This window comes from Ochotona curzoniae, unplaced genomic scaffold (assembly GCF_017591425.1).
Source record: "Ochotona curzoniae isolate NIBS_2020 unplaced genomic scaffold, NIBS_Ocur_1.0 contig_64, whole genome shotgun sequence".
Classification (NCBI taxonomy): domain Eukaryota; kingdom Metazoa; phylum Chordata; class Mammalia; order Lagomorpha; family Ochotonidae; genus Ochotona; species Ochotona curzoniae.
In genome coordinates this window covers 50,861,598-50,877,115 of record NW_024466502.1, presented here as the reverse complement: position 1 = coordinate 50,877,115, position 15,518 = coordinate 50,861,598, and the positions used below count along the sequence as shown (strand labels likewise).

The window sequence follows — 15,518 nt, the reverse complement described above, 5'->3', positions numbered from 1 at the left end:
CTGTTTTTCAATTTAAAAAAACCTCAAATTATGTATGTAAGTATATCATACTAAGTGTGAATTTCATTTCAGGAGAGTAAAACAAATTTTTCAAAATATTTATTTTGGAAAAACAAAAGACCTTTAGGCCTAACAGGCTCAAAATCACCACCCTAAGCGCCGTGAAGGAAGAACATTTTATCTATTGTGTTATTTCCAGAACTAGTCACTGTACAACAAAAAAAACCAAATGAGTAATTATTGAAAGAATGAGTGACTGATATGTAAAGCAAGAGAAACTAGTCAGAAAGGATTCACATGATACTAGTTAATGAAATGTCCAGACGAGGCAATCTATGGAGATAGAAGGTAGCTTACTGCTTTTGATTTGCCTCCTCAGCTGCAGCTAGGAGGATGCTCAGATTCCAACAGGGCATGCTGGCCTCTGGTGTCCTCTACTTCACGAGAAGAAGGCTTAGCTGGAACTCAATTAAACCAATGGAATTACCAATGCCAACTCCTGTCAGCAGATCTAAAAGCTGATCAAGGATGGCAAATCATTGGAAAGCCTGTGAGTGTTCACCCCTGAGCTTAATGACCAGAAAAACACCTTGGCATGCCAGAGGGGCAGGTATCCAGGTATAGGTGAGTGAAAGGATACAGCCAGTGGTCCAATGCCAATAAAGGTAACCTGGATGAGGAGGATATTAATTGTGTCATCTGCTCAGAAGATATCTTGACTCTAAGATGGAACGTCATGTGTATCGCTGTCTATACTTGCAGGTGAAGAGAAGTGTGGACGAAAACATGCAGAATCTCGTGGCACACCTGCACAAATGGAAGCTCCTGGCAGATTAGACCTAGGCTCACAGGCCTCAGACCAAAAAGCACACCAGCATCATGCAGAATGCCTCCAAGCCAAGGAGGAAGAGATCTATAACACCTTGTCCAAGGATGAAGAGACAGAAAGCTCCCTCGCTGTTATTTGTATATCATGGCCTTTGTGATTGCAGGGGATCAGGCATCAAAGTAAACCAAGTTTTCATTTGCCCAAAAATATAGACATAGGGGAGAAGGAGTGAAAGAAAAAATGAGGAGCTTATGAAAATTTCTAAAATTAGATTATGCTGATGGTTACATGTCTCTTTAAATATATTAAAATACTAAAAATGGGTGAATGTTATAGCAAGTATGTCATATCTTGTTAAGATTTTCAAAATCATTGACAGACTGAAAAAATCCTAGTAACTGTAGTCCTGATCCTTGACAAGTTATCTAGAACTTTTACCTCAGCTCATTAGGATGTGATACTTTCATCTCATTTTTGGTGATGTCTCAGTGCTCAGCTCCAGGACTGGCAGCGATTTGCTGTCATTGCTAGACAATTTTCTTAGGTAAATCTCTTTCAAGTCTTCTATCATGAAGCTAACAAGCACTCTGAGACCAGTCCCAGCTCCAACCATCTTCCTACTAAAATCAAGGGCCGTGCAAGTTCTCAAGTCTGGCATCAGGGCATAGCCGAATGGATCACTCATTCTATCCCCATCACACTCCTCTTAAAGAACAAGACAATGTTCTCTCATCAACACCAGAAAGTCAAACACAACATGAGAGTAACCCTCGATAAATAAATTTCTCAGTCATAGAGTCCCATTCCATATCACTCTCATTACTTGTTCTTATTATTTTTTAAAAAAATTTTATTTTTACTTCAAAGATTTACAAAGAGAAGGAGAAACAAAAAGAGAAAGTCATCTTCCATCTGCTGGTTCATTCTCCAAATGGCTGCAATGGCCAGAGCTGGGTCATTTCAAAGAAAGAGACTTCTTCCAGGTCTCACACATAGGTGTAATGGCCCAAGGGTTTGGACCATCTTCTGCTGCCTTCCCAGTCCATATGCAGAGAGAGGGATCTGAAATGGAGCAGCCAGGGTATGAAGTAATGCCCATTTGGGATTTTGGTGCCACAGGCTGAAGATTAACCTGTTGTGCTATATTACATATAGAACTAACAGAGAGACAGCTGAGGACTTTCCTAGGAATGGCAGGTTTCTACAGGATCACTATTTCATGTTTTGAGTTAATACCAAGGCCTAAAATGGTCCTTTCAGTGATCCACTTAAATGCTTAGGAGAGCAATGTGAGGCTTCCCAGAGATTGTGGACCTAATAAAACAGGTTCCTGAACCAGCAATATCTATTCAAGACAAGTCTTCACTCTGTAGCAGAGAGACAGAGGATAGCCCTTGGTGTACTCAGTCAGAAAAGGATCTACTTTCACAACTAGTGACCTAATTTCCTAAGCATTTGAATTCAGTGGCCACAGGTTGACCTACATGCATTGTGACCAAAGTTCATTTGTTGGAGGAAACCACAAAATTGACTCTACAACCCCTGAAATTTCAAACTCCACACAAAGAACAAATAATCCTAGACATTTCAGGTCTCTCTTTAAAATCATCTTTATAGCAATTCCTCCATGTAGCTAGTCTGTTGTCACATGAAATACTAAAAAGCTAAAAGATCGCGTGTAGATATCAAAGAACAGATCTATTCCTACAAGCTTGATTTACAAGATAAGCATATCATTTACAAGATGTTGAATCAGTCACTGATGGCAGTGGTTTCATGAATGAAGGAGTTAGAAAGGCAAGATATGAGGCCAGGTATGAAGGCTCAGTGGCTAAATCCTTGCCTTTCATGAACTGTGATTCCATTGTGTTCTGGTTCATATCCCAGCTGCTCCACTTCCCATCCAACTCCTTGCAGGTGGCCTTGGAAGGCAGTGGAGGATGACCTAGAAGAGTCCTGCCTTCAGATCAGCTGAGCTCTGGTCATTGCAGTTACTTAGGGAGTGAATCAGCAGATGGAAGATCTTTCTCTCTGTTTGTTTATAAATCTGCCTTTCCAAGAAAAACAAATAAGTCTTTAAAAAAATGAGGCAATATATGTCATATATGTCTTACTCAAGTCATAAAAATCTATGCATTGTCACCCAATACTTTTTCCCAAAAACTAAACTAATGGCTTTGAATACAGCCTGTTAATTGGTAACAGGTCAAAGAGTTATTATTTATATAAACTCCAAACATGCTTTCATTGTGCTGCATGCACATGTAGCAATTTGGAAAGAAGAAAGCTAGGAAATGCATTAAAATATCTAGCATTTAAAACAAAAAGAGATTTTTACTCTTCTCCAGGAAGTTTTGCATCCTCTGAATGTAGCTGTTTTCCAATGCAAGAAAAACAAAAGCTAAAAAAAAACCACATCATCAAAGGAAATACACCGCAGATACAAGACAGTAAAGAAGAAATAATGGTTCCCATACCATAGAACCTCTCCCTCCTCAAAGATATATGATCTGTCTCTCTCTCCTTCCCTCTCTCTCTCTCTCTCTCTCTCTCTCTCTCTCTCTCTCTTTCTATCCCACTCATGCTGAGCATCTCTTTATGGTGTTGCCCACTTTCAAAACATGAAAAAAAATGAATATGTACTCATTCACCCTTTAAATCAATCTTGCTCCTGTTTTTTTGGACTTAACTTATGCCCCTACTTTAAATTCTTATTTTATCATGCAAAAGCAAAACCCTTGAATAAAGCAACTGCGAAATATATTCCCACAATGCTTTGTAACAAATAATTAATGTTTGGCTTTATTAGTTCCCACTTTCCCTATCTCCTCCACAATTCCTAATCAGAGATATCTGAATCTGTGTCTCCCAGATTGAAATCCTTAAAACCACAAATGTACTTTTACTTTCATAATGTTATAATATTTTTTACCAAAGGACCCAAATTAGGTGTGTCTCCCACATATGTTATTAACCATCGCAATAAAGCTGTTACCTAGCAGAAAACTATTTGATGATTACTCTTCTTTTTCTCCCTCTTTTGGGAAAATTCAGTACTTCTGTTAGTGACACTTGCTTAATAATCATGACAGTTTAGTTTTTCTGGGAAATTTCATTAATATCTCAAGTTGTGATTCAAACTCAAGGGCATTATTGTTATTTTTGCAGAATATATGACCCTGGAATGATCATATTTTGCCTTTTCTTGACAAACAATTTTTTTAAAAATCCACAATGAGTTACATGAATAATGTAGATGGTAAAAAACATGCTTCTTTGCCTTCCTTTAAAAAACGACTTCCAATTATGATTCTCTGTTTTTATAATTTATTTGCATAATTTACTGATTAATTCAACATTCTTTCAAGAAAATCCTATTCCATGGACTGCACTACTAATAGTCTAGGCAGTTTTCAAAACTCTCAAAGGACAGAAATTAAACCCAAATTTGAGGAGGACTGTAGGTAGAAGAATAGATCTAATAGATTTTCACCAACTGACAATAAAATTAAATCTTTGCTAAAAGCAAATCAGGCTCATACTAGCAAACCTAAGATAACCTCATGTGGAAGCTGGTAAAGATTGTCCATGATTTAAGAAAAAGTTTCAACTGAAGTAAAAATGAAATAAATATATTGATATAAAGGTGTTCATAAAATTCTGGATAGTTTTGTTCAAGAAGATATAGCCTATTGACCTCTATTCATTGCATCCTGAGCATTTAAGAGAACAATATAAATTAAGACTATGAGCTGAGGCCCCATCAGTAGCTGGGCACCCAAGGGCTTACTGCATCTATCAGAATTTGGCATGACCAAGAGTGTGGACACGTGAGTATTCACACCCAAAACTTAGACATTTCCATGAAATTAGTGGTTCCCAGGCTTAACCGGTGAGGACTTTGATGAAAATGGAGAGTGCAAAATATTTTTAACATATTATTATTGCATCCAAATTTAATATTATACCATCTACTGCCCTCCATAACTGTGTATGATAAAGACTTTACAGGTACAATGATGGTGCTGATAAAAACCTACACTGATGGGATTGAGAGTATGTTGGTGGTAAATGGCTCACCAACTGAAATAACAGCATCATAATAATACCGTATTTGTATTTTCCCACATAAAAAGGGGGTAAGGCTAAATGAAAAAGAAGCTATAAGTTATGAACATTTTATATATGTATATATTTATATAACCATAGAGAAGCAAGCTAAGTGGCACAAGTCATGACTATTTAAGTTAAGATAATACCTACTCTTCTTCCTATTGTCTCGCTTTTCTGAATGTGCTCCCCAGTGTTAGAACAACTGTTTACCACCTACACTCAGGTGCCAGGCACCAGGGCATCAGTGTGCTTCCAAACTGGTTCTGCAACTGAAAACGCAATTCTCACTTTTAGTTTATATAACCATAAAAGAGAAGTTAAATGTGAAAAGAAAGATTGGTAAGTTTCTTCGGAGAGATTTGCAAGTGAATTGTGCCTCACTTGCTAAAAACCAGTTGACTTCTATTAGTGATTCATGAATCAGGCAGACTCTCATCTAAATATTTAGACAGGTGCTTCATTAAGCATGGCAGAAAAGTTCATTTTTGTAAAGTAGCTTAAGCAGGAACAAAAAGCATAATACAAAGAAAACCAAATTCATTATCTTCAGGTTGCTTTCTTTCTTTGAGATTTATTTTCTTTATTTGAAAGGCAGATTTGGGGGGTGGGGAGAGTGGATAAAATTCTTCTATCTGCTAGTTCAGTCCAAGATCGCCACAAAGACCAGGGCTGGGAGCCAAGAGCTTCCTCTGGGTCTCCCATGTGGCGGGTTGGGAAACAAGCATTTAGGCCATCTTTCACTGCTTTCCCAGGCACATCAGCAAGAAGCTGAATCAGAAGTAGAGTGGTCAGGATAGGAACTGGCACCCACAGGGATGCCTGTGCTATAGGTAGTAGCTTAACACATTATACCACAGTGCCAGCCCCCAAGGAACTTCCTCACTCTGCCCTCTAGAACCAGCCTGTTCAGGGATGTAGTGGTTATTTTTCTCCTGATTTCTTGGAAAGTTGGATAAATTACTTTCAGTTCAATAATCCAGAACTCTTGGGGCCATATGAAAGAGTTCCAATCAAATCGATGTCTTCCATAAATCTGATGCAATAACATCCTCAATTTTCAAGATAAATGAGTAGGACTTAAAAATAACATGTCCAATAACTTGCACACATACACCCTATAGCTTTTGGGATGACAAGGACTATTGCCTGAATCTATCTGAAATAATATCTGAAAACATGTTACTGGCCAAAACAGTCTTATAAGGGGCTACTGCTGTGGTGTAGTGGATTAAGCAGCTGCCTGAAAAGCTGGCATCCCAAATGGCAACTGGTTTGTGTCTTGGATGTTCCATTTCTGATCCATCTCATCACAAATGCATCTGAGAAAGCAGCAGATGATGGCAAAAGCACTTGGATCTTTGCACCCATGAGGAAATCCAGATGGAGTTTCAGGCTCCAGGTTTTGTCTCGGCCCAATCCTGATCACTGCACATTTGGGGGCAGTAAATTCACAAATCAAAGATATTTCTCTCTCTCTCATACTATCTAAATCTAATTTGAAATATATGTGCATATTTCAAATAAATATATATTTCAAATATAGATACAGATATAGATTTTGTTAAAGGTTTAAAATGGCATGAAGAACAGTAGCCACAGAAGCTTCCTAGCCATCACACCCATAGTAGGACAAGATAGCTGGGCTTGAGTTACCCAAAAAGGGTTTTACCTTCCAAGAGGACCTTGGACCAGGGTATTGTGATCTACCAGCAGGAAATGCTAAATAAAAGCTCTCGTCTAAATGAGGGGGAAAGAACTCACAGAAGTACCCAGAAGTTAAATCAGTGTCAGGGCATCCGTCACCTGCCAGGTCCTAAGTTCAAACAGCAGCTCTCAGCATGTCCCACTGTGCTTTTCAGCTTTATCGCCTGCTCTCCCTGTGCTTGACCTGGAGGGGCCGAAACTGAAGCTGATTCCCAGTCCCTAACACCTTTGATGGAGACGTTTTCAGGCTTCAGTATCTCTGCCTTAATTTGTCTTTCCTCTATAAAAACTGACTCAATAAATTAAAGGAGTGACAGCTGGATAAAACCAAGGACAAGAGCTTAGATCTCAAGGCCTCAAACTGGCCCTACAGTTTCTAATCGTTTTAAATTATTTATATGTTTAAAGCAAACAGAAGAGAAAGAGAGGATTTCTACCCAATATTTCATTCCCCAAAGGACCACCACAGCCAGGACTGCACCAGGCAGAAGCCAGGACCCTGGAACTCCACCATGGCCCCCACATCTGTGGCAGGGGTCCAAGAACTTGGACCTTTGTCCACAATCTTCCCCAGTGCAGCAGCAGGACGCTAGATCAGAAGCAGAGCAGCCAGGACTGGGACAAGCACTCTAACATGGGGCACCAGTGCCACAGTGGGCGCCTGACTGGCTGTGCCGCAACATCAGCCTGTTAGTCTCTATTCTGCGCAATGTTTGGCCTGCCTTTACTCTCTGCTTCCTAGCTTACCATGTAAGTGTTCCTTTGCACCAGCTCCACCAGTATGACGGGGCTGAATCTGAAGTAGCCAACACTTCTCTTGACCCTCTGATATGGCATGCTGGCACTGCATGTGGCAGCTCAACGTGCCACCAGCCCTCATAATGTTCATAGCTATGTACACCCCAACACCTTTGCATGAATAGATTGCTCATTAATTGAACACTTGCTGCTTATCTTTCATTTTGGTCAAACGGGAAACACTATAAGACGACAGGCAGTATCTCCTTCACACTTTTGTTTCAGACAAGGCAGGATGTTTCCCACCGACAAGCCCTGCCTGGGCCCACGTTCAGCATTGGAAGGCAGTGGCCGATGGCCCGAGTCCTTGGGGGCTTCAGGCAGCTCGGCTCCAGCCTGCTGGAGTCCCAGCTGCTGGCCTCATTTGGAAGAGTGAACCAGCAGATGCGCACAACCCTACAGCTGTTTCTCCCCCTTTTTGCTGACAATCCACCTTTGAAATAAATACTGGACTTCCAAAAAAATCAAACACATTTTCAGGAGTAAAATCATCCATCCATCAAGGAATCCTATACAACGTGGTGGAAGGCCTGGCCCACTCCTTTTCTACTTTATTCTTCTCTAACAGGCCACCACTGTCTCATTTGCTTCTCAAATGAGCAAACCAGTGGTGCCAGGTTGTGACAGCCTCACAGCACCCATTTAGGTAGGCGGTGAGGGGACAAACATCTTTATAACTAGCATCCTAATGCCAAAGATCGTTAAGTACAATCTTGACTCTCACCGTGGAATCCCAGTAGGACTGAATGCTTTGAAACGTTCTAGATTTTACAGGAGGATCACCCCTTTCGGCCGACTCGCCGCAAAGCCACCTGGGTAGCGGCCGCGGCTGGCGGAGCCGCACATGCGCAGTCTGTCGCCGCTCAGCCCCGCCCTCGGATCCGGGAGAACGAGCGACGCTCCTCCCCGGGGCCTCTGCCGCGCAGGCGCATTGGCGCCGAGCTGCCTCTGGGTCCGGAGCCCGCGGTTTGCGAAGTGGCGCCGGGCCGGGCAGGTGCATCCAGCACGGGGTCGCGGACCCCAAGGGAGACAGCAGCACGGAGGTGCCGACTGTGGCCGAGGGGCCGGGGGCCGCTGGCGGCGTGCCCCTGCCGGGGGCTCCCGGCCCCGCGGCGGCCCCGGCCTCACAGTTCACCCTGCTGGTGATGCAGCCGTACGGGGGCCAGGACGAGGCCGGGTCCGAGGGCGTGCCGAGGCCCACCCAGGCCCCTGGCGGCAAGCCTGTGAGGTACCTGTGTGAGGTCGCGGGGGATGCGGACGAGGAGGTGGGGGAGGACGAGGCGGACCTGCTGGACACGTCGGACCCCCCCGGGGGAGGCGAGAGCACAGCCAGCTTGGAGGATCTGGAGGATGAGGAGGCCCACTCGGGGGGCGAGGGCGGCGGCGGGGCCGGCCGGAGGCGGGGCAGCGGCGGGGCCGGCGCGAGCAAGACCTGCACCTACGAGGGCTGCAGCGAGACGACGAGCCAGGTGGCCAAGCAGCGCAAGCCGTGGATGTGCAAGAAGCACCGCAACAAGATGTACAAGGACAAGTACAAAAAGAAGAAGAGTGACCAGGCCTTGAACTGTGGCGGGGCCGCCTCGGCCGGCAGCTCGGGAAACGTCAAACTAGAGGTATGTGGGACCTTGTCGGGGCTTTAAGGGGGGAGAGAAGGGGTCGAGGAAACCGTACTTGCTGCTGCAAGCTGCTCGGGCCTGCCACCTGCTGCTCCCTGAGTGCCAGGTGGCCCTGGCAGGGCTGGCAGCCCAGAGGGAGTGCCTGTCCAGGGGACCGACTGTACCGTGTTGCATGCTGGTGATAGGTTAATGAATATGGGCTGGGGAGATAGCTGGAGGGTGATTTATCTGAGTGATGGCTGAGTAGTTTATATATGTATAAATGTATATATGTATAAGAATATATATAAGAATATATATATATTTAGTTTATATATATATATATATATAAGAATAGTTGGATAGAGGTAAAAATAGTGTCCTGGTTTTGGGAGAATTGGCATGTTTCAGTTGACCAGATAGAACAGTATTTTGTTCAGGAAAATTGTGTTTCTCATGTGATCAGCAGCTAGAATACCTGGAAGTTAGTGCTACTGATAATGTTTAAGAAACTGATGATGTCTCAAGGTAATGGAGTCATGTTAGGACTGAGTAGTTTTTCATTATCAGTGGCAGGAGATGGCATCATTTTTTTCTCAATAACTTCCAAATTCTGAAAGGTTCCTTTACCAATTGCATCTTTCAGCAGCATTTTGTCCCCCTCCCCCCTTCATCTTTTCCTTTAATCAGGCACAGAACTGTCAGTGTCTCATCTGCAATATGCAAATCACCTCTGAGTTCATCTGTTACAAGTAAACGCACACAGACTCTTTAAAATTCTGGCCTGAAGAGAATTCCACTTGGTACTTTTTGAAATATTGAAACAAGCTAACAAGAAACTTTTTCTGCCTCTCTGACCCACCTGTATCTCTCTATAGATTTTGAAATCCCTCTGAAGAACCCAGATCAAACATGCTGGAGGGAGAGAGAAGGACGATTGCTAAATAAAATCAGGTTCGGACACCTGGCCTGCGTGTTCACAGGGGGTTTTCCCAGTCTCACAGTGGCTGGGCAGGTGGAAGAGCAGACCAGACCTACTAGTTGAAATGCCTACAATTGGAGATTGTTTTGTTAACTGCTAATCTCATTCACCCCAGGAAAGTGCAGATAACCTGCTCTCCATGGTTAAGCAAAGAACTGGATCTTTTGGAGATCGTCCTGCAAGACCTACTCTTTTAGAACAAGTGCTCAATCAGAAAAGACTGGTAAATATCTGTCAATGGATGTTATAGATGTTATATAGATGTTCTAATTATAGATGTCCTGATTGTAAATGAAATTATTTAGATTTTTGAGATTCTAAACACACCGTGGAGCTTCTTAGGTGCTCCCAGCCTGGGAGAGCAGGGGTGTTTTAAGTTCTGTTGGTGAAACCTTGAATGTGTGAGTAGGACAGAATTTGAAAACACAGCTCCTTGTGCCAACTTCTAAAGCCTATGGTATAATGTCTTAATAGAGCCAAGGAGTAATTAGACCAACATTTAGTAGAAATTGCTATTGTAAGTTTGATGGAAGATTACCGCACCTCAGTCAGGAAAGAAAAGGTTTTTCAGTAAATACTAGAGTAATCAGATAATAATTTGAGGATAGAAATGTATTTACTCACATCACATTATTGGTCAGAATTAGTCCTGGGCAGTCTTACTATTCAAACAAGGCAGAATTCAGTCTCTACTGAATCACAAAGGTAAGAACTTTGAGTACATAAAAACAAATGCTGTAGACAGAAAAGGTGGCAAAAATCAAAAGGCAAGATAAGATACAGGAAAAATACTTGTAACAAATATAAAGGATTATGATTGCTTATAGTTGATGTTTTGTTAAATAAAATATTCCTATAATAAAAAAAAACCTTGGCATCAAACATAAACAGAAAAATTAAAAAATTCTATCACTGAGTCATATGGAAATATTCGGTGTCAGGTGAGTGAAGGTGACTTCCGTGGTGATGGCCACGCAGCTCGTGGCATCGTGTGTGTTGGGACAGTGCCTGTGGAGAACAGCTGGACAGTATTACCAAGTCTTTAAATAGTCTCTTCTTTTGGCTCAGAAATCAAGCCTCGTGTGAAAACACTTGCAGAAAATTAATCCTAAATATGGAGACAGTCTCCACTGGAAAGTTATTGCCAGAAGCATATTTATCAGAGATGGGCAAAATAGTTGGAAGAATTTAAATGTCCAACAGCCTCACCATAGCTAAATAGTTACTTACTGAGATGTTGGGTAGACTTCATACATTTTTAAATCAAACTAATAGGAAATAAGTGTGTATGAAATAATGCACACTATATAGTACAGGAAATTTTAAAATCAATATTTAATGATAATGTATCTGCTTTGTTCCACCTATCTTTTTCAATTCTGGGGGATCTTCTTGCTTTAGGAATTTATATAAACATATTTCTTAAGGATTTATGTATTTTCATCTGAAAGGAGAATTTGCCTAGAGGAGAGACAGAATGCTCTTCCATCTGATATTTCATTCCTGAATTGCCACAACATCCAGAACTGAGCCAACCTGAAGCTAGGTGCTTCTTTCAGGTTTCCCACATGGGTACCAGGCCTCAAGGGCTTGAGCCATCCTCCACTGCTTTCCTAGGCGGTAAGCAGAGAGCTGGATCAGAAGTGGAGCAGTTGGGACACAAACAGGTGCCCATATGGGATGCCGGCTCTTCTAGGTAGAGGATTTACCTATTGAGCCACAATGCCAGCCAGTATATTTCAATAGAACCATAGGAACCATCTTTTATTTATTTGCTATGTGATTGTTATAATGTTTAAAAGTGCTAACTACACAAAATATATTATTTGGGAGCATTTGTATTTCTATTCTGAAATTTTTCATTTAATGCCAATACTGTTTAATTTCTGCATTTATACACACATACCAGTACATACACTTACATTCATTCATATAATTTCTTCATGAGACTTAGTGAATTAATGGGAAAAACATGAATTCTAGTATTAGTTTATATGTTTGCACACTAGTGTTTAACTGTTATTTTCACAAGTTGCCCCTATTTTCCTTGCTGAAATCTTAATCCAGTCTTATACATGGCTATTTGCCCCTGTATATTTCAAGATAATATATTCCTCAGCATTTTTTTTTACAGATTTATTTATTTTTATTGGAAAGGCAGATACACAGAGAGGAGGAGAGAGAGAAAGAAAGATCTTCTGTCCAATGATTCACTCTCCAAGTGGCCGCAACAGCTGGAGCTGAGCCAATCTGAAGCCAGGAGCCAGGAGCTTCCTCCAGGCCTCCCTCGCGGGTACAGGGTCCTAAAGCTTTGGGCCATCCTCGACTGCATTCCCAGGCCACAAGCAGGGAGCTGGATGGGAAGTGGGGCCACCGGGATTAGAACCAGCGCCCTTATGGGATCCTGGTGCATTCAAGATGAGGACTTTAACCTTCATGCTGTCGTGCCAGGCCCTTCCCCAGCATTTTAAAACATTTTAAAATCTGGTAACCTGAGGCTTCACCCACTACTTTTAGGTCTTTGTGTTTTTGCCACATGACAACAAATTTAAAATTAGTTTTGAAGCTTCATTAAGAGTATATCAATACAAGTGTGAATTTGATTCAGGTACGTGTTGTCTGGTACTCATTCTCTGTGAGTTATGCATGAATTAATTGTGTAGTGTGAATGCAGTCTTATCACATAAGAATGTTAATAATTTTTTCTTCTTCCTTTTGAAGTCATTACTGAGAAGTCCAGAAGTGGTGCAGTTCTTACAGACACAGCAGCAACTGTTAAACCAACAAGTCTTGGAGCAAAGACAGCAGCAGTTCCCAGGGGCAGCAGTGTGAGCGGACTTGCCAAGAACAGTCACATACTGGTGTTTTTTTTTTTTTTTATCATATTATAACAGATAAGCATATTTTTGTACTAAAGGTTAATGTAAGACATGCCGGTAGAACTTAAGCATTTTTTGGATAAATGTATGTGTGCATTCGGGGATAAATAAGTGTTGTCCTCTGGGTATCCTTTCGAATCACCTTAAGCTTAAAAAAGTTGGCTTGTCTTTCCAAAGTAATCTTTAATTACAGTGGCTTTTAAAATACATTCTTCTTCAGTTGTTGTTGAAGATAATGAAGCAGTTACTTTCTGTGGAAGTTGTGAAGTTAATATATAATAATCCAGAATCATCCAGCTCAGTGACTCTCATCAAGAGTAACTTGGGAGTGTTTAGGTATGGGTTATAGCTGTCAAAATGACCTTGAAGCTTGCTGGAGGGTGGTGGTCGACTCAAGGGGCAGTTTAATGTGTGGCACAAGAAAATTAAATGTTCAGCAGTGTCTGGTTTAGAGACTAAAAATTATTTCACCCACAATGCCAGCAATGCCCCTCTTAAAACACTGCTAGCCACCGGAGGTGCTGACGTGCAGTTGAGACATCTAGAGTTGGGTTCTCACTCCGCCTTGCTCTGCAGTCGGTGCTGGAGCTCTCGCGAGGTGGCGTATGCTGTGCCTCTCCTAAGGAAAGTGACAGTGTGTGTATCTTAAATCAGTGATGTTCAGTGATCAGGAGAATGTCTTAGTAGAATAAATACATCTATAAAATCGGCTTGTCGGTTTCTTGCTACCTTCCGGTGTTCGCTGTCCGAAGCAAACACTCCTCTGTGGTAACTGGTTAACAGGAGACTTGTATCTCAGCCCATCAATGCCAGGGCAAAATGATTTCTCTTGTATTCATCTTCTCTTAAGGAAAAAAATGGGTCCTGCAAGTAACAATTACACTCTAGCTTTGTTTCTGTATTTTTTTTTTTCAAATTGATCTATTTTACAACTGTATTGTTCCTACGTACTGTTCAAAGAAGGAGGATACTCTGGATAGGTAGTTGTATTTTCTTGTATTTTCTCCTAGGAAAACTTTAAAATGGCAAACCTGCTTGCTAATAAAGACTTGTTACTAACAAAGAGTAACAAGTCAAATGTTAAAAGAGTTTATTCCAGTATTACGATAGTAAATGTGTGTCAAGATGAACTGTGCAAAAATTTGTGAGTTCCTTGGCTTTTAGGCTCTAAAATATATATCACATTTGAAAATCAGTCATAATTTCTAAGAAATACTTCTGGAGAGAATGTTTTTGTTCCGTTTTAAAATATGTTTTATACTCACATATCCGTGCATAAATAATTTGATCAAGTTTTTCATTAAAGTCCATTTTTGTTGACCTCTAGATTGTCTAATTCTTTTTTAAAGATCTATTTCTTTTTATCACAAAGTCAGATAATCAGAGAGGAGGAGAGACAGGAAGATCTCTAGTCCGTTGATTGGCTCCCCAAGCGGCCACAACAGCCTGAGCTGAGCCAATCCGAAGCCAGGAGCACAGAGCCTCCCCTAGGTCTCCCAGGTGGGTGCAAGGTCCAAAGACCCTGGGCCATCTTTAACCACCTTCCCAGTCCACAAGCAGGAAGTTGGATGTAAACCGGGATTAGAACCAGCACCCATATGGGATCCCGGCGCATTTAAGGCGAGGACCTCAGCCACTAGGCTACTGCACTGGGCCCTACCCTACAAATTCTTCAGGCCAGGTGTCCCATAAAGATCTGGATTTTATTTGGGGCTAAGGCTGCTCTACTAAAATGTAGAAGTGATGCTGTGCCAATTCATTTGAAACTAAAGGATGTGTTAAGTACAGATAAAACATGTAGCAAGTTGGAAAAGAAAACTTATAGGTACAGGATGTGGTAAGGGGCTTCAGAATAAAAGTTAGAAGGATACATTCAGGTGGAATAGCTTTTTTCTTCTTTCATAGTAGAATTTCAGTGGAAGACAGAGCCACACAAAGAGCTAATTTTACATAATTCTATGCCAAAGAATCACATTATAAATGGTGTGTGATTGTGTTTATATGAAGAAGTAAAGCAGGTGAAATAATGCTTTCAGGACACAGAAGAGTGGCTGCCCTGGGAAGGAGGTGGCAAAGCTCAGAAAGGGCGCAAGGAGGGGTGGGCATCCTGGAGATGCTCATTGCACTTGCTGGTTGTGCAGGCACATTCTGCTAATCAAAGTTCAGCAAGCTGGGCATTTATAATTTTTATGTGTCCTAGTACGTATCTCGTACTTGAATTCTTTGAATCATTTTTTCAAAGACTCTCTCAGCTACCATCTAGATCTGTCATCTGAATAAACTGTAGCTAATAGGATGTGAAAGGAAATGATTGTAAAACTTCCAGATAGAGCCTTTAAAAAAAGGAGTTGTTAAATTGCTATTTGGGATGCAACATCCCATTTCTTTTTTTATTTTCATTGGAAAGACAGATTTACAGAGAGAAGGGGAGATGGAAATAAAGAGCTTGCATGTGCTGTTTCACTTCTCAGGTGGCCACAACAGCCAGAGCTGAGTTGATCAGGAGCCAGAGCTTCTTCCACGTTTCCCACCCGCGTGCACGGTCCCAAGCACTTGCTTTCCCAGGCCAAAAGCATGGAGACAGATGAAAAGTAGAGCAGCTGGGACACAAACCAGCA

At 41.7% G+C, this 15,518-nt stretch overlaps 1 protein-coding gene across 1 annotated transcript; it reads left to right on the top strand.

The window, feature by feature from the left end:
- Nucleotides 1-528: 528 nt before the first annotated feature.
- Nucleotides 529-14,223, top strand: LOC121163551 (regulatory factor X associated protein). The gene is made up of 5 exons (XM_040991086.1): nt 529-610; nt 763-966; nt 8,210-9,057; nt 10,137-10,244; nt 12,743-14,223. Exons 1-5 carry the CDS (start codon nt 529-531, stop codon nt 12,851-12,853), a joined length of 1,353 nt encoding a protein of 450 aa, XP_040847020.1. The 3' UTR covers nt 12,854-14,223.
- Nucleotides 14,224-15,518: the final 1,295 nt, after the last annotated feature.